Source organism: Cnephaeus nilssonii (genome assembly GCF_951640355.1).
Source record: "Cnephaeus nilssonii genome assembly, chromosome: 9".
Lineage (NCBI taxonomy): Eukaryota > Metazoa > Chordata > Mammalia > Chiroptera > Vespertilionidae > Cnephaeus > Cnephaeus nilssonii.
In genome coordinates this window covers 6832372-6852439 of record NC_137080.1, presented here as the reverse complement: position 1 = coordinate 6852439, position 20068 = coordinate 6832372, and the positions used below count along the sequence as shown (strand labels likewise).

At 36.7% G+C, this 20068-nt stretch overlaps 1 protein-coding gene across 9 annotated transcripts in view; it reads left to right on the top strand.

Moving 5' to 3' along the window:
• Positions 1-20068, top strand: part of SCAF8 (SR-related CTD associated factor 8) — a 138182-nt gene that overhangs the window by 25227 nt on the left and 92887 nt on the right. For 8 of the 9 annotated variants that reach the window (XR_013813921.1, XM_079779702.1, XM_079779701.1 and 5 more), the window contains 7 exons: positions 6105-6188; positions 7459-7503; positions 12248-12409; positions 14577-14730; positions 15612-15742; positions 17647-17823; positions 18919-18998. Coding sequence is in view for 8 of the 9 variants with exons in the window: in XM_079779702.1 (XP_079635828.1) it covers positions 6105-6188; positions 7459-7503; positions 12248-12409; positions 14577-14730; positions 15612-15742; positions 17647-17823; positions 18919-18998 (833 nt within the window). In the remaining variant the exon portion in view is untranslated. The remainder of the gene's footprint in view (positions 1-6104; positions 6189-7458; positions 7504-12247; positions 12410-14576; positions 14731-15611; positions 15743-17646; positions 17824-18918; positions 18999-20068) is intronic. The other variant, XM_079779703.1, reaches the window with a different exon arrangement.

Sequence of the window (20068 nt, the reverse complement as noted above, 5' to 3'; positions counted from 1 at the left end):
GCATGCTATTTTGCATTGAAATTGTCAAGATTGTATTGCTTCAAGAACTTGTATGATTTCTGATTTCTTTGTAGATTTAAGGGATCCGAACTAGTACTCTCAAGTCCCGAAAGGACCACTGTAGAAAAAATGGATTGAGTTGATTACTGTTTTAGTTACTGTAGGTTCACACTTAAGGTTAATTCCATTGGTCATAGAACCAACAACTTTGAAGGCATAATATTAGTTTGTAAATGAGCAAGATTTCACCCAAATTTTGAATGTCCTTTGGGGTATGTCACAATTAAGTTCTTTGCTGGGTTCTTCCAAGGTGATAATAGTATTTATTTAGTAGTGTTCAAGTTGAAAAAGGCCCTCATTTTTGAACTGCAGAGTACTTGAAAATAATAAGCAATAGAGTACAACATTTTAAGTTTGGGGTAATGAGCTTCACTCAGTGTGTAGATGAGGGAGGGTATGAAGATGCTTTCTAAGGACATGAGATTGCAATGTTTATCCCCCAAAATAGTGCACATTTGTAGAATTGAGAAATACTGTCCAAATGCAGGGGTTGGCCTGCTTTTGTAAAAAAGTTTTGTTGGAGCACGCCCTGTCCATTTATATATGGATTGTCAGTGGCTGCTTTCTTGCTATGTGAATAGAGCTAAGTATAAGGAGTGTGATAGAGATCATGTGGACTCCAAAGCCTAAAATATTAACTGTGCTGACCCTGGCCTGGGTAGTAATCAACAACTTAAAAAATCTTTATTAGAAATGAAAGTTTTTTGTTGCAGTAGCCACTAGCATATAAGATATCTCAGTTTAGGTAAAAGATTCTTCATACCTTGATTTGATTTGCAGAAGTTGTTTTTAGATCTAAAAATAAGCATTTGATGTGGTGCCTACAAGTGATAGTATAGAATTTTAAAATGTTACTAATTCAAAGAGCACTTATTTTTCAGTGTACCTGAGGGGAATTGAAACATAAATAATGAATTAATTAGACTGAAAACCCAGGCTATTGTTTACATCTTTCCTTTAAATTGGTAAGTCTTGAGTAGCCGAAGGAAGGGGCAGGTCAAGACTGGATTTCATTTCAATCACTGGGGTCAGATGGATAGAGTTTGTGTAAGTAAAGAATTGTTCACACAGTATTAGATAACATGAGAACATAGCACGTGATGGGGGAAAAGCTTGAATTTGGGAAGCAGAGTGTAGACACAGCAGGCATCAGTAGCCCTAAGGAAGTTAAAGTAGTCTAAACTGAGTGAATAATTTGATGGAATGGCATAGCAGGATCAGCAGCCACTTTAGACTTTGGAAAACATGGTAGTAGGGAGTCAGACCCCAAGAAATAGATGGTGGGATTACAACCCATATTTGAGAACACTGGGTCTGCAGAGAGCCCAAGCCTCAGGAGCAAGCAGCCACCGTCTGTCTTCTGACTCAAACATAGGAGAATTGTCAGGCAAAGGAAAAGAAAGGTCCCAGAGTCAACTTTTACTCTTCTCCAACATTTTCCATTGTTCAAACCATGGTGTGTTTTCTGTCCCGGATCAAATTTTGAGTAATAGTTTATATACAGGGTGTCTCCCCAAAATGTATACAGTTTAACAGCTGATTGTTCAAGTGATGTTTCTTTTCAGATTTAACCCATTGGAATGATAATTATTCAAAGTGTGTTTGCATTTTTTTTTGGAACACCCTGAATTTATTAGAATGAGGGTTTAAAATACTGAATGGTTATAGTGACATCCATAAAAATTCTCAAGTCTTTGATGGAGGTCCAAGATGATTGAGTTTGATGCAATGGTGGAATATATAGAATATTTAAATGTGAAGATGGAAATAGAATAGAAGGAAATTGGATGATGACAAGCTGTTCCTGATGTCATGTGCTGGGTAACACTAGTTCATTAAATGTGTAAATTTATACTCCACCTACTTCAAAAAGAACTTGGAAGCATCTTAGCATTGTTCATCACAGTTGAAAATAGATTTTATTTTTGTATACAACAAAACTATAGAAAGGACCTTCAAATGGCTTAGTGAAAACATGTTTGATGGGTCTTTTAATGTTGTTCACTTAATGGAGAATACCAAAGAGGAGGATTTTAATTTTAATAATGGCCAACTTTGTTGAGCTACTTTATTGTGTTCTAAAAAGTTTATATGCAATGTTTCTGTGAAATGAGTATTTTTATTTTATAAATGAGAAAACAGCTTCCAGAGGTTTAACAACTTGTAGTAAGATGATTTAGTTGGAATTCAAATCCAGTTCTTTCTGTGTAAAGCTTGTGCAATGCTGTGTCTTGTATTTGTTCATTTTAATTTATTAATAAGCATATATTCTCTATTGGACACAGAGGATACAGTTTGGTGCAAAGGGAAAAAAATCTAAACAAAGTCAGGGTTTCATTCTTAGAGCTTATTCTCTAGTAGGAGAGGGCGGTAGTGGATCTCAGATGGGCAGCAATAAATTCTTCGCTTTGCATGACTTGTTACAAGCACTATAGAATGTGTTGATGTTATTTTGCACCTGGTGAGTAGACTGGCATGGGGTAGGAATTGAGTCTACAAATATATTGAAGTTCCCTGTGAGTTGGACAGAGATGGCACTTCTTAAAGGATCTGATGAGATCCTAACCCTGGTTGGGCATTATTATCAACAGGTGGGCAGCTTTATGGGAACTGAATGTACTTCTACCAGGATTGATTTCAGCTTGCACAGCTCTTGGTGTACAATTAACCTCTTGTTAACTTAAACTGCGTTAAAGAACTTACATCCTTTGTCTTTTACTAATACTCAGATATTAAAAATCATACAGTAAATGCCAAATTACTGCAATGACTACTTCGAAGGCAACGAACAGTAGAGTGAGAGCATAAAAGGTTTTGATCTGGTTGGGGAGGGGGCAGGGAAGGCTTTCCTCATTAGGTGATGCTTTAACTAAGGTGGATGAGTGTGCATTAACAGCGGGGAGGCCCTGGTGGAGAGTATTCCAAATAGAACAAACCCATTTTAAAGGCTTTGAATTGGGAACTGAGAAAGATCTTTGTGCCTGGAGCATAGGGCTGGGGAGGGAATCATGGGGTGAAATGACACTGGAAAGGTAGGCAGGAGTTAGGTCAAGCAGGACCTTGTATATATAGATTTTTGTGTTTCTTCAAAGAATGGGAAGTCACTGACCTTTTTAAGGGGTGGAGGGAATGGTTGGTGAATATTAATCACCTAATCAGATTAGTTTTTGTAAAGGTAGACATGCCACATTTAGGTGTTCTCTGTATGAGAGATGAAAGTAATTTGGACTATGGTTGTGGTCATGATTGGAGGAGGAGGAGGAGGAGAAACAAATATGGGGAAAACTGGGTAAAATGAATAGAATTCAGTGATGGATTTCTAGTTTATTAATCAAACTTGCTTCTATCGTCTGTACAAGTTGTTTTTGCAGTGTTGTAATGACCAAAGGTTAGTTTCCAGACTTGTATATAGTATCTTACAGCATTATTTAAAATCTTAGCATCACTGAGTACATTGCAAATTTTAATCACTATTCATTTAAGCTCAGTTATTTGTTGTTTCCTAATTCCCCACCTTGTCTCAGTTTTCTCTCTAAGCAGTATTATCCTTTGCTTAAAATGGAAATTTCAAAACAAAAAAAGATTTTTTTGAGGGGGAGATTATTGCTAAACAAGAAATCTATTGATATTTTTTAAAAGTTTTGAGATACAATTCACATCTCATATAATTAATCAGTTTAAAGTGTATAATGCAGTAGTTTTTAGAATTGTTGTATAACCATCACCACATTTAATTTTAGAATATTTTCATTACCCCTAAAAGAAATGCCGTGCTCATTAGTACTCACTCCTTACTTCTTACCAACTCCCCCCTCTTCCACTTTGAAGACAGTCACTAATAGATTTGTCCTTTCTGGACATTCTATATAAATACTAGAGGCCCAATTCATGAAATTTGTGCAAGAGTAGGCCTTCTTTCCCCCTGCTGCCACACTGGCTTCCCTCTGGCACCTGGGACCCGGGCTTCCCTTGCAGCCCTGGCTTCATCCAGAATGTCGTCCGGTCTAATTAGCATATTACGCTTTTATTATTACAGACTAGAGGCCCGGCACACAAAATTTGTGTGTGGGTATGGTCCCTAGGCCTGACCTGCGATCGGCCATCTTCCCCAGCTGCCTGCAGCCGGCCCCGCCCTCCGCCACCACCCACCCCTGGTTCCCCGTTCGCCATCGGGTGATCAGTGCCTGACAGCCAGAGGAAGGGACCGAGAGGTGTTCAGTGCGCCTCATAGTGACTGGTCCAGCGGTTGTTCTGCTGTTAGGGTCAATTTGCATATTACCCTTTTATTATATAGGATAGAGGCCTGTTGCACGGGTGGAGGCCAGCTGGCCTGCCCTGAAGGGGGCCCCGGATCAGGGTGCGGGCCGCCCTGGGCGAGGGGCCGCGGGCATTTTGCAGGCTGGCCACACCCCCGGCTTTGTCAGGAAGAACGTCCAGAATGACATCAGGAAGACATCTGGTCTATCAGGTCTAATTAGCATATTACCCTTTTATTAGTATAGAATAGAGGCCCTGTGCATGAAATTAGTACACGGCGGCAGGGGGGGAAGGTCCCTCAGCCCAGCCTGCACCCTCTCCAATCCGGGGCCTCTCAGGGGATGTCCGACTGCTGGTTTAGGCCCAATGCAGGATCGGACCTAAACCGGCAGCCGGACATCCTCTCACAATCTGGGACTGCTGGCTCCTAACCGCTCGCCTGCCTGCTTGATCGCCCCTAACCACCCTCCCCTGCAGGCCTGATCACCCCTAACTGCCTCTGCCTTGGCCCGTGCCACCATGGCTTTGGAAAGAGGACTGGACGACTGGAAGATTTCTGGTCTATCCAGTCTAATTAGCATATTACCCTTTTATTAGTATAGATAATACCATAATTGTTTGTTGTTTTTTCATTTAAAAATTTTTATATGTTTTTATTGTTTTCAGGGAGAGAGAGAGAGAAAGAGAGAAACATGGATAAGAGAGAAACATTGATTGGCTGCTCTTGCATGTCCCCTACTGGGGACCAAGCCCACACCCAGGCGTGTGCCCTACCTCTAATCAAACTGGCAACCTCCTGGTGCATGGGTTGATCATGAGCAACACTGGCCAAGCTGTTTTATTTTTAAATTAATATGGCTTTTCTTTTTCTTTTTTTAACTGAGTATAGTAATTTTTAAATACATCTGTTTTGTAGCACGTTTCATTTTTGTTTTTCATGGCTAATAATTTCTTTATTAAATTTTCATCAGTTGGTGGACATTTGGGTGGTTTTCACTTTTTAAATGAGTTTTTTCGTGAATAATGTTGCAGTAACAATTTGTGTACAAGTTTTATGTGACCGTATATTTTCAACTCTCTCATATATACCGTACTTTCCGGCGTGTAAGACAACCTTTTAACCCAGGAAAATCTTCTCAAAAGTCGGGGGTCTTATACACCGGAAAATACGGTATTTACAATTTAGAATTAAAGTGAGTTATTGCCAAATGATGGGTGGGTTACTACTTGGGAGCGGAATTGCCGGGCCATACTATATATTATTATGTTTCATTTTTTAAGAAACTGCCAAATGGGTTTCCAAAGCTGCTGTATCATTTTACATTCTCGTGAGCATTGTATAAGGGTTCCAGTTCCTCCACATTCTTACTAACACATTATTTTCTGTCTTTTTTACTATAAGCAAGTTGACTGGATACCTCATTGTAGTTTTGATTTTCGTTTCCCAGATGGCTAATAATGTTGAACTTGATTTTTAAAAGAAAGGCAGTACTTTGATTTCATTGAGAATATAAAATTGGAAATGTTTGGTAATTTCATATAATTGCTTAGAGACAGTTTTGCTGAATTTAAAATTTGTTGTGGCTCAGTTGGTTGGCGTGTCCTCAGTCAGGGCACATACCTAGGTTATGAGTTCAATCCCCTGTTTGGGCAGATATGGGAAGGCAATTAATTGATGTTTCTCTCTCACATTGATGTTTCTTCTCTCTTCCCTCCCCTCTCTCTAAAATCAATAAGCATGTCCTTGGGTGAGGATTAAAATTTGTTGTTGTTGTTGTTTTTATCAGCTGTATTCCCTGAATGACTACAAGCCACCAATTTCGAAAGCGAAAATGACCCAAATCACTAAGGCAGCCATCAAAGCTATTAAGGTAATACATTTTATTCTTGTTTTTAAAAAGAAAATACTGCACTAATATTTTGGAGCTGGGATAATTTTTACAGATTATATATGTTCTTCCTCTTTATAGAGTTAATACATATTCATGGAGAAAAACACAAAAATGAAAATCTGTCATTGTAAACTCTCCCACCTAGAGATAAACACAACATTTTGATAAATGTTCTTTCATAAACTTGGAGCCAGCATTTTTCCTTACTTTTATTAGGTGGGTAAGATTTAGGTATAGGCACATTTTGGAGGATGTGTTTAACACTGTTATTTGGCACACTGACTTTACAGAATGTTGAAATCTTGAATTAGTAAAATTTTTCTAAAAATTTTTCATTGATTTTTTTCTTATTGATTGGATTTAATATTTGAAAATGAGCCATTATGGAAAATAATTGAGTCTCATTGTACATAGGGCATTTGAATTGTGGGAAGAGGCCACAGACATTTAGCCATTGCTCTCATACAATGGTTTTGAACATGTTGACTCATGGATACTTCTGAAAATCTCAGGAAGAGGTTGGATCTTCTCTAGAGAAGTACACATATACACAAAATTTATTGGCATTAAGGACCTTTTGAAGCTCAGCCATAGACATCTCTCCAAGAGGTTCCTGTCCCCAAAGCTAAGACTCCCTGCTTGAGCAGGGCTATTAAAATTGAGAATGAGTGCTTTTTTTAAAATTATGTAGTTATTTATTAACCTGTGGATATTTGGTGGTATGTTTTCCAACTCTGAATAAGAACATCAGCAATACTCTGACATACCAGGGTAAGCAGGGAGATAATGACTTTGAAAACAACTCCCTTGCATACATTTATTAATGCTATTTGTTGACATTTATTTGATTTTTCTCCTATGCTAATTTAGCTAAAAAATGATACTGTAGAAAATCTTTTCCTTCTGCAAAAATAAGAATATATATCTGCCAGTGTGCTTATCACAAATATTTTGCTGCCGTTATAACTATTTGTGAAAATATGCTTTCATGAAGACTTAAAATTCTTGTGTATCTGTGTTAATGTAACACATCTTGAATATAATGACCATGTATCTACTTCAGGAATTCCTTTACTGATTAGACATCATAGGTAGTTGTAAAGACCAGTTACATGAATGATTGTCTAAAAATTCATGATTAATATTTATTGTTTTGATAGACCTTTGAAACTATAGTAAATCCTGTTTAGCAGGAAAATGCTAATCTATGCAAACAGATTCTTAAAACCATGCTTTATTTTTTTTTTAGTTCTATAAACATGTGGTACAGAGTGTTGAGAAATTCATTCAGAAAGTAAGTATATAATTTTCCATATATATGCTTAATGAATTAAAATTATAGATTAATGCCTTGTCATTTAAATCATTTAAATCAAATACCCAAGTTGAAATTTTTTTAATGGACTGTTCACTTACTTTATTTTCTAACTAGAGGCCCGGTGCATGAAAATTTGTGCATTTGGAGCGGGGGTGTCCCTTAGCCCGGCCTGCACCCTCTCGCAGTCCTGGACCCTCAGGGGATGTCCACCTGCCAGCTTAGGACTGCTCCCTGGGGGATTGAGCCTAAGCTGGCAGGCAGACATCCCTCTGGCAGCCTGGAAGCCCTTGGGGGATGTCTGCCCGGGGAGTGGGCCTAAGCCGCAGTTGGACATCCTTAGTGCTGCCAAGGGGGCAGGAGAGGCTCCTGCTACCACTGTCAGCCCAACTTCTGGCTGAGCGGAGCTCCCCCTGTGGGAGCGCACTGACCACCAGGGGCAGCTCCTGCGTTGAGTGTCTGCCCCCTGGTGGTCAGTGTGTGTCATAGCGACCAGTCATTCCCGGTCCTTCCACCATTAGGGTCAATTTGCATATTACCCTGTTATTATACTAGACTAGACTAGATTAAGGAATAAAATGAAAGTGCTTTTTGGATGACTCTAAAAACAATAGTTTTCAGGTAGATGTTTTTGTTACTTTGCATTGCCATGGTGAGCATCTGTTCCTTGAAAAGAAAATGGCATTGATATGATTGGTTTTTAATGAAATTATAAATTCATTGCTTTCTATAGTCTTTAAAAAAATTCTCATTTGTCATTTCAAGCTGAATGCCTAGAGAGCAGCTAAGGTGTTGATAAAAATATTGCCTATCAGTTGCTTCTCTGCTGGTGCATTTTGTCTCATCCATTAGGCATTATACATCTCAACATGTTGATACATAGATCTGAAGTTCCATTTTCCAGTGTTAGCAGAGGGGGATGAAATTGAAAGCCGCTATCTTGTGCACATTTAATAATGTTTTTAATAGCCCAGGTCTGAGGTGAATATTATATAATTGTTGCCTTCTTTGTGATCGGTGCACTATTGGTGTCACAGTTTGGGGTGGGAAAACATAAGACTTATAAAATGATACTATTGGAAATCTGTACTCTAATGGAATTTAGGTTTTCTTCTCTGCCCATGTTCACATGCCTAATTAGAAGCAGAACCAGTTTTGCGCATCAGAGGTAAATGGCATTAGTATTCAGCAAGGTTGCAATGACTTTCTTGAACAAAAGTAGGAAAAAGCGTGCATGGGTTAGAGTGAGATTACTGTCACTAAACTAGCTAGATAAGCTTGAGTAAATCAGTAAACCTTTATGTGATTCAGTTTTTGTTTCTTTTGAAATTTTTCTTCAGTACTTAAAAAGTATGAACAACTAGTGAATTAAGACAAGGGTAAAATAACAAGTATGCTATGTGTTTTAGATAAGGCAAAGTATAAAATAAAAACTTTGGTAGTTGGAAATTCTAAAGCCTTTAAAAGTCTTTCTGAAAAGGTTTGAATGTCTGGAGCAGTGCCTAGGGATCTTGTTAAAATTCGGACTCTGATTCACTAATGTGGGAGGGGCTCGTATTGCATTTCTAACTGTTTTGAGCTGATGCCTTTGCTTTTAGTTCCTAAACCACAGTTTGAGTAGTAAGGGGCTGAATTTATGCATTAATGTTTTTTGACTGATTTGATTTGGGCAAGGGCACTTTTAATTAGTTATTTCAGAATCTTAGGAAGTCCTTGTGTGAGCACAGTTATTTTTGTGAGATAATTGTAGAGTCAATCTGAAGAAGCAAGTCAGTAGCTGAGGGGACATTTTTTTTTTTGGAAGTGAAGAAAATGGGTAGAATTTAATCTTCATTTGTAGGACACTGCAATATATGAAATTCCACATAGACATAAGAAACCTATTGGAGGAGAAACTTTGTGTAGTATATATAATTTAGAACTGTTCAAGTATAGTTTTTGTTTTAAAAAGTGCTACAGTAACAAACCACATCCACATTTAAAGAGTTCTTAGAGAAACTGTAAGACAAACTTAAACCAAACAAAGTGATATCAGGAAATTGGGTTTCCTTTTCCGCACTGCATGCTGGGGATGGAGTCATTCTGACATCTCTAGAAAAAGAATTTTCTGAGACTCGCACTGGAGAATGAGTGATTTTTATTTGCGTGGAATTACATCCCTGGGTTTTCCAAGTCCCGTTTTCCCTATTGCAGTTATAGAAGTGCAGCTGGGCTTCAGCAGAGCTAGAAGCAAAGCCGGTGTCCAGAGTTTCCGTCCATGTTGCAGCCGGGTCCAGTTCAGCATCAGGCTAGTTGCAGCCCATCAGTCCATTGTGGGGGGGCAAAAGCAGGGGAACCAAGAGAACTCGAGCCCCCCTGAAACAAGAGTCCCAAGAGAGCCACAAGCAACAGAGAGAGTGAAGTCCTTTGTTTAAGGAATTAAATATCCCAAATTTTGCTCCCTTGCAATAGCTACACCCTTCTGGCTAACGACCTATTCCCAGGTGTCACTGATAGGCAAGTACCTTCCCAATGTCACCCCAACTTGACTGGGCATGCAGCTATTCTCTCTGCCTCCAGTCCCTTCCCCCAGCCATCTCGGGGGCATAGACCAGTGGCTTTCTGGGGAGTGTAAAGCTTTAGTTTCCTGGTGAAGCTGCCCAAATGACATGCCTATATTTGGCCTTCCTTTTGTTCCTTTCCTTTTATTAATAACTAGGTTAATTATAACTATCAAAAGTACACAGCAAACAACTTTTGCCTCAGTTGTGCAATCTAAAAGTTAAAGGTCCCAGGAGGGCCACCCTGAACTTGTAACATGCAGCCTTCAGAATTAGTTTTTGGCACATTTTGATCATTCCTTTTCTTCAAAGGAGAAACATTTCTCAGTCAAGTAAATGATTATTAATGAAGCTTTATAGAGCTTTATTAATGAAACTATAGAGGCCCAGTGCACGAAATTTGTAATTTGTGCATGGGGGTGGGGGCCCCCTCAGCCTGGCCTGCGCCCTCTCACAGCCTGGGACCCTCGCTCCTTACCGCCCACCTGCAGCAGAGGCAGGAGAGGCTTTTGGCTGAGCAGCGCTCCCCCTGTGGGAGCACACTGACCACCAGGCGGCAGCTCCTGCGTTGAGCATATGTCCCCTGGTGGTTAGTGCGCATCATAGCGACCAGTCTTTCTGCTGGTCTTTTGGCCGTTCAGTCAATTTGTATATTAGGGTTTTATTATATAGAATTTTGTAGTTTCAGTTTTGTCCACACTGCCACATTCTTCAGTCATCATGCTAAATTTCCTACCACAATGAACGAGGTATACAATCTGTTCAATTGTTTCACCACTTGTGTAGTTGGTTATAGCCCATACAACTTCCTTTTGAGTCTTAAAGTCTTCCTTAGAGAGAATGCCAAAGAGGAATGACATTCCCTAGTCAATGGGGGGAAATTTAAATGTGTGTGTGTTTTTTGTTTGTTTTTCATTGATTTCAGAGAGGGGAAGGGAAAGGTAGAGAGAGAGAGAAGCATCAGTGATGAAAGAGAATCATCAGTTGGCTGCCTCCTGCATGCCGCCCCCTATTGGGAATCGAGCCTGCACCTGGGTATGTGCCCTGATCACGCATTGCAATCAATGCTTGTGAATTGGTGCTACAGGTCTCTTCATTTTCTTGACTTAATAAATATCTTAAGGAAAAGGTTCTTAGAAAGGATTTGAAGGAACATATGAAATTTATCATCTTGGGGTTTTTTTTCAGAGTGAAATCACTCATTTATTAGTTAAAAGTCCTGATAGAAATGTGTGTTTTTGTGTTGGGGGTGTATTGAACATCCTTTTCTGGTACTTGAGTTTCCAAGAACATAATTTTGATTTGGCGCTGTTTATGATTTCTAGGAAATTACTTACCTAAGTAGATCCAAAAGTTGAACCTGCTTTTTGCAGCCATGATTTCATTTTAATCAACAATATGTTTGGGAAACAGGTTTTATTATGTTTTTGGATATGAAGAGAAACTGAAAGCAGTGAACTTGTTAGTAAAAGGATTCTTAATTGTGCTCACCTAACTAAATAGGCTAGAAAAGCTTGTGGCAAGAAAGGAGGAGACTTTTATGTTCTTCAATTTGGGTAATGGATATGAAGGTTGAGAAACATCCTTGGAATAGCTAAAAAATATTTTGGTAAAATAGATTATTGGAATCAGAATGGGAGTGTCTTAACTTTTTTTACAGGTGTGGTATTTGAGAAAAGTTTTGAAACTTCGGGCTCAGTACATTTAGAATGCTATAATTTGCCATTTGGTATTTGTTCCTACATTAGTACAGAAACCCTATTGTTACCTGTTTCAGATGAAATCTAATGCACCTTGGCAATGCTTTCTCAGAGTTCTTCTTTCCTGGATTTGCTGCTTCCTTCCATGGGGCTTTGCAAAATCATTGTCCATAATTTTTAATTATAACAGTACCCTATTGATTCTTTTGTGGGTTTTTTTGTTGTTGTTATTCAGGACAGTTGTGCAGTCCTATATTGGAACTTAGGTGATTGACAATTGAAATGAGTGTGTAGCGTAGCCCAAGTAGATTCTTGAAAGTGCCATTCCAGACCGAGATGGTATGGGGAATAGTCAATGTCTGAATAGGCAGAACCTCAAAATGAACAGTGCGCTGTGTTTGTATAGGACTTATGATGATTTTTGTCTATCAGGAATTTTACCTTCTCGTTTCTTTACCTTTCAACTCTTCTTTTTTTAATCAGTGTAAACCAGAATACAAGGTACCTGGACTTTATGTTATTGACTCCATTGTACGACAATCTCGACATCAGTTTGGTCAAGAAAAGGATGTGTTTGCACCCAGATTTAGTAATAACATCATTAGCACTTTCCAGAATTTATATCGTTGCCCTGGGGATGACAAGGTACGCTTCTTTGTCTTCTTTTTTTTAAAGTAGATAGATAACATTACCTTTTGGGGCTTAATGAGACTCTTTAGCTTATCTTAATTTATGATTTTATGTTATCTTTTACTCTGAAATTATTCCAAATTTGAATATTTAGTTATTATACTATCCGTGTTCCTTTTTGTTCTTAGAATCTTTTTAAACAGAGTAGAAAGATGTAGGTTGATTTTGCTACTTCTTAATTTATTGAAACAATTGATGCTAAGGAAACTTCCTATCATGAGCTTTTGGGATTATACTAAAATTTTATTTATTCACATTCATGACCAATTCAGAATTTTGATTGTTTGACTTCATTTACCTATTTAGTGTCTGTGAAAAACAGATTGGTGAAGCAACTAATAGAAAATAACTAACCTGCGTCTTAGAATTCTTTTGTTATGGTAGAGTTTTATTGGTGCTGGAAACCACACTACTAGGCCTGCTAGGTCTGAATGAGTAAATATTCTGTACCACACAAAAAAGGCCTTAGACCCTGAGGGAGAATAACAAGGGGTTGTTTATCTTCATACGTGCGCAAAGATGCTAGAAGTTTACTTATTTTGTGTGTTGATTTGGAAATTTATTGTGCTCTTCTGACCAGATTGATTGCAATATTGATTATGTAGGAAAAGATAAGAATAGATGAAGAATGGTTGCTTTAAAGAAGAACCACAAAACTTAGGTAGTTTTTATTTTTAACAATTATAGTCTTTAATTAAGAAAAAAATGTTGTTATGGATATATATGGAGATATTATTGTATCAGTTTTTGTAAACTATTGTTGGATATGCTTGCTTGAGAAACAAAACTTTCTTTTACATTTACTTTGGTACTTCGATAATTCTTTGCAGGCAAAAAGAATGTTTCTAATTTTAAGTGACCTCTCATAAATGATTCTTTAAATAGATACCTTAGAATCCCATCTAAAATAACTAATTTAAAATTTTATGTGTACATTTTTTGAAGTTAAACAAAACACTTAGAAATATCACTAGTTTGGATTTGGATTTCTATCAGTTACTGTGTACAACAAATTAGTGTTGAATTTGTAGACTTCATGATAATGTTCTCAGTTATAATAGAGTTTAAAGTACAGAGTTGTTTCTTTTTTAACCATAGTAGGACAGATTACATTGGCACTAGAATCTCAATCATAATCTTGAGGCACTATTTGTATGTAGGTAGATACACAGAATGAAGCTTGTCAGAGACTGGCTAATTTTGAATTACAGGATGAGTGTCTGGGAACTGGAAGATTTCTTTCTATAAAGCAAAAAACTGTAAGGTACATTTTAAGTGCTCACGTCTTAGAAAGGAGAGTCAAATCAGAAGGTCTGAAGCATTCTTTGTGTAATTTTCTATGCTTCATTTGAAATACAAAAGTTTGCATATTAATCTAGATTGGACAGACTTTGAAAATCATCAGTATAATATTATAAGGGATTTAAAAATGAACCAGATTTTCATTCTTAAAATTGCTGCTTTTAATATTACAAAATATATACATTAATGTAGAAGTCTCTTTAATATTTAAGCTCAGTCTGTCATTTAAATTATATTCCTAATTGAGTAAGTAATGTTCTGATAGTAACTAATACTTAGTGCTTTTAAAGAACTTTTGTATGCTGAACAGTTGTGAAAGAGTGTAAATTTGGTTAAATTCTTACTTGAGGAAGTAACCTCCCCTGTCCTTAGACAGTTTTAAAATGAAATTTTTATAAAGTCACGTATGATGAGGACTTTGTCTTGATGTTACTTATTTGTTTAAAAGATAAAGTGAAAATCAGCTACAAATAAGACTTTAGTACTGACGTGAATCCTGACCTGCCGCAGCAGCCTGCCATTTCTCCAGCCAACCATAACCGTGATCTCATTAGACTTCACGTGGAAGCCGAAACCTAGTTGCCCTTCCCGCCTTCTGCTAAACGTAGCTTTTGCTTAACTTGTGTATCTGTCAAAATTAACCTGTGTGGTTTTTTCCCAAGTCAGGTAAGGTTACCGAACGCAAAATTATAGAAACAATTTCAGGGCTGGAAAGTCCTGTAGAAATTATTTTAATCCATTCTTCCCACTCACTGGCCAAATAGTATGTGCTAAGATTTGAAAGCAAAAAAATCAGTGTCATTTTTCTTTTTTCTTCTAGAGTAAAATAGTGAGAGTATTGAATTTATGGCAGAAGAACAATGTATTTAAGAGTGAGATTATTCAGCCTCTTTTGGATATGGCAGCAGGAATTCCTCCTCCAGTTGTCACACCTGTTCTGGCCAGTACTACCGCTGCTATGAGCAATACCCCAGGTACGTTGCTTTGATACAGACTTGTTTTCCAAATATTGTACCCATACTTTTCAGGTGATTATTCATATGTAAAATAATGATTCTGCAGTGCAGGAGAATTTGACTAGACTAGGTAATTGAAAAGTAATTGGAAGGAAAAATAAAATCAGACATTACATTTGTGAGTAATTCATTTCTGAAAACTAGGGAGCTGAATATTTTTAATCCTTAGATACATAAACATAAAAAGCCTTTAGGAATTGGTGTGCCAGGTTTTTTCTGATTTAACTGCCTGTAATCTTATAAACTTCTATGCAAATCAACTTGATAATATTTCACAGTATACTAGAGAAACAATATTATAAGAATCCATGAAAAAATTATTTGATGGAGCCAAGAATGCGTTAATAATCATCTCAAAATCAGTTCTTGAATTTTAATTGACATACTTTTTTATCATATCCAACAATTACATTTGTTAACATTTTGGTATATATTTAGTTTTTGGTGTGTGTGTGCGCACACGCGCATGTGTGTGTGCACGCGCATTTTTGAACACAAATAGTTTTATATATACTAGTTTATAACTTTTCATTGAAGATTGTATTTTGGTTATTTTTTTATGTAATTGAATTTTCATCTGTAGTAAGATTTTTAATGACTGCTAAGTATTATAGTAGTAATTTAAAGTAGTTAATTGTAGACAAGAATGGACCATCCTTATGGTATTTTAACCTGTCTAATTCTGTAATGATTTTTAAAAATGGAGACAGTAAAATAAAAACATTTATATAAATTTGTATGTGTTTTATGAAAGTGACAGAGCAAATTTCTCTACCTTTTCAAGCTTCATTTATTTACTTACAAATTTATTGGGGTGGGTGTAATGTCTCTTTTTAAAGGAACTCCTGTGACACCTGTTACTCCAGCCAATGTGGTCCAAGGTTTACCTGATCCATGGGTATCCCAGATAGCAAATACAGATACACTTACAGCTGTAGCTCAGATCTTACAAAGTCCTCAAGGCCAGCAGGTGAGAAGCTTTCTTATATTGACAATGATATAGAACTCATTATTTTCCTAATGGATTGTTTCATAATGCACCCTCTAAAGAGTGTGTGTGTGTTTTCTTAGCACATACTATCTTGTTACAGTGTATAATTTACTTATTTTGTTTATTCTGTTTTTTCCCACTGGAATGTATGCTATACAAGGGCAAGGATTTTTGTCTGTTCTGTTCACTGCTGTATCTCTAGTTTCTAGATTCTAGTAGGCATTTAATACTTTTTTGTAGAAAGAATGAGTAATGTATATTGGGTATACAAAAGATATTTTAGAGTTGAGTTGTCTGGAGGATAAGGTGGCCTGTGCATATACTAGTAAGTTATTAGTGAAAAAGTTGAAATGGTAGATCAAAGCGTGGGGCCTGGGTTTTACTATACATAAATGGCGAGCTGAGAAATAAAGGATTGATATGCTAAGCAGTGGGAAATTGCTAGATAATTTTATGTTGAAGTCACATGATCTGAACTGTACTTTAATGGGTGGGAGAGGAGAGAAGGTCTGGAGATAGGAGTATCTTTGTTTTGTTAACAATGATAATATAAGGGAATAATGACTGTGAAAAGTAGTAGGGTCTTTAAAAAGGACAATCTCAAAAAAAAGGGACCATTCTAGAGTTTTAAAAATGTAAAAACCAATTCAATTATATTCATGTATCAGACCCAACTTCTACGTTTTTGGCACAGTTAGGAAACTGATTTGGTAATACATAAAATTATTGGATTATTAATTTTATTTTGTGATACTGATATTTTGAAAATCATTCATAAAGTAAATGTTTCCATTTTTAAAAATACTTATGAAAATAAATACTTTTGGCAGGAGATGGGATTTTCCAGGAGAAATAGTACATAAAGTCAAGAAGACACAGTAATTGATAGAATATCAAGTGCAGAGTAGAGGAGAAGTAGGATCCTGCACTGGTTTAAACCTGGGTGACTGAAAATATAACAGTGCTATTGGGGAAAATGGGGTGCCAAAAGGTGCTGTTAAAGTGTGTAAAGGAAAGATATGGCCCTCCTTCCCTTCTTCCCTCCCTCCTTTCCTCACCAGTTCCCTTTTATTCCTTTCTCTCTCTTCCTTTCTTCCTTCATTCTGTCTGTTCTGTAGTTTCCTTAGTGCGGTAATTCAACCATCATATATTTTTAAATTATTTTTTTTGGTATTATATTAGCAGTCTGTAGTAAATGTTTATTTGATAGCTAAATGACTCCTTTGTTTCTTAATATTGCTTGTTTCTTAATACTGCTATTTTAGATAGGCATGAAATTATTTTACTTTCATCTTGAGTGGTGTTTGTACTTTCTCCCACTAAGAGGGTGGATGAGAAGGGGCAAGAGGGGTTACTTTCAACTCTTGTTTCACTGTTCACCTTTATTTTCCTTGCTTTCACCTTGTTTCACTGTTCACCTTTAGTTTCGGACTCTGCTTTAAGGGACAGATTTCTTTGCTTTCCTGCTTTGAGGAAACATGCTATCAGATGTCAGATCTGAAAGATAGTAAAAGCAGTTGTGGTCAGTGCTTGTCCTTTTACAGAGATGGAGTAAGTTAATTGAAGAAGAGATGAAAAGCTTAGTGAAAACAATCAGTCTGCTTGTGATGAGTTCTTTATCTGGTTATCATTGAATGAACACTTTGTTTTGTTTAAAATGTTCTCACTTTCCAGAAGCAAGACAAATTTATTAAGGAATGTTCTATAGAGGGCACACAAAATTTATTTTTTAAAAAATTAACTCTTGTTTTGTGTTAGTTTACCTTTTTTTCTTCATCTCCAAAGACTAGAACGAATTCTATTGACTAGAAGCTTTAGATGGGCATTCTGGTAGATAAAACCCAGCACCTGTTTATATTAATTTTCCCTTTTTTCCCTTCCAGTTTCAGCAGTTAATACAAACTTTGCAGATACAACAGCAGAAGCCCCAGCCTTCCATTCTGCAGGCCCTGGATGCTGGTCTTGTTGTTCAGTTGCAGGCTCTGACCGCACAGCTTACCGCTGCAGCTGCAGCAGCCAATACGCTCAATCCCTTGGAACAGGGAGTGTCTTTTAACAAGGTAGAAATTAAGTTATCAAGTCTGTTCTGTGTGAATTACGGGGTTTTATATACTAGCATGTGGGTAATTGAATTTTATCATAGAATTATTTCAGTTTCTACTGTACAGGATGTTACCAGTTTTACAAAAGCCTCAAATTTCTTAAATTAAGTACTTTCATAATTCGGTTTGAAACATTTACAGTATTTTCCTTTGCATAAAGATGAAAGATTTTTAGGTCAGTAAAATTGTGAATTCACCATTAAGGCAAAGGATTATTTTCTGAATTTCTAAATTTCTTTTTTGGATGTTACAAATGTATTAATTATGGCGTTCTATAATTTTAACCTGCTAAAATTAAAGCTGTTCATTGTGTAAGTTCAAAGAACAACTTTTCTACGAGTTGTCATTATTCTATAATTCTATAATATTTTGATAAATTGAGGTGTAACTAGTGTTATTTAAGTTGAAAACTTTTCACGTATAGCTTATTGTGTGATATTTTCACTATTCTTGTTAATTATGGGAATATTAAAATACCTTGGAAGTGTTACCCATATTTTATTTTTGCTACTATTATTTTCCATAGAAAATAATGATTTATTGAGTTACTAGATTTTTTTAGCCAGCAGCTTCCAAGTGTAATTTAGCCTGACTCTAAATAGCTAGACCACATAAAATTCTTCAAATTGATCATTTAGAAAACAGTGGAGCATTTTAAGAAAACTGTACTAGGAATAGATCATTGATTATAGTCCTAGATATTTTTATCAAGCTTTATTACCATTGGCAAGCTGCTTTATTTTGATTCTAATTTTTTCTTCTATAGAGTATTAGTATTTATCCTGTGTAGCATGATTTGTTCTGTTATGTAAGGCAATGTATGTCAGTATTTTAAAGAAGAGTAAAGATCCACTCAAATAAAATGTTCTAGTATAGTATAACATGAAGGAATAATATGAAACATTTTCATATTAACTATTGAGTGATACAGATAAATTCGTGAGACATAATTGACCTTTAAATAAAATAGCATTTGTAACATATTTGTGAGAAGCACTTCTTAACCTCTCTCTCTCTTTCTCTTCCTCCCCTTCCTCACCCCCTTCTCCCCAGAAGTTGATGGATAGGTTTGATTTTGGGGAAGATTCTGAGCATAGTGAAGAACCCAAAAAAGAAATTCCAACTTCTCAACTGTAAGCATCATTATGTTTATCTTTATAACCATAAGTGTTTGATGGTTTTTTTAATAAATATTGGGTGGATTGCTGCATTCTGAACTACTAGACATCCTTTGAGTAAGTTAGGCTGTTTTGCTCTAACATTACAAAATGATGGTAGGATGGTTTTCTCGTTGCCTCACTATATTATCTTGACTCTCAAATCTTTGCAGATAGTTGGCTATATCAAAAGTCTTTATGGGAATGTTGATAAATGTTGATTAATCTAGTTGTGATATTTTCTGTATCTATATTAGGTTTTATTTATCTCACTTATAAGAATATTTGAAATAATAGGAAAGAAGCTTGCTTCTAGTGCCAGGGGTCACTTCTGGGAAGTATATCAAATCCTGGAAGTGTATCAGACTAAGGAGAAGTAGAGGTTAGGGTTGTAGGGATTTTTGTTGTTGTTGTTGATAATCCTCACCTGGTGATATTTTTCCATTGATTTTGGAGAGAGTGAACAGGAGAGAGAGAGGAGAAACATCGATGTGAGAGAGACACATCGATTGGTTGCCTTTCCACATGCCCTGACCATGCCCGTTGATTGGGCCTGCAACTGAGGTACATGCCCTTGACTGGAATTGAACCCAGGACCCTTCAGTCCTCAGCCGCAGCTCTTCCCACTGAGCCAAACTGGCCAGGGTGGGATCTTTTATTTTTTTTAAAGAAATGATTGTATGTTTTTATTTAGCTCAGCCTCCCCACCCTCACACCCACCCCCAGCAATTCTGCAGAGCCCTACATTTTGTGAAGTTCATGAAACAACATTGGGAAGGACAGTCTTGGGTGTGGTGTGGAAGGTGGGAGAATGGAAGTGGATTGATGAATGGGGAGAACTTCTGGGAATCTTGTTTCAGTTTATTAGTTTTATATATTGGGATAATGTATTTAAAGATTATTTACATAAAATAAAATACAAATATGTTACTTTGATAAAGAGATTCTACTTGAAAACATTAACAGCTGATGTTTTAGATTGAGTTGTGAAGTTAGAAGAAGCATTTGAAATTATGTAGATCAGTTGCTTGAACAATGTAAGAATC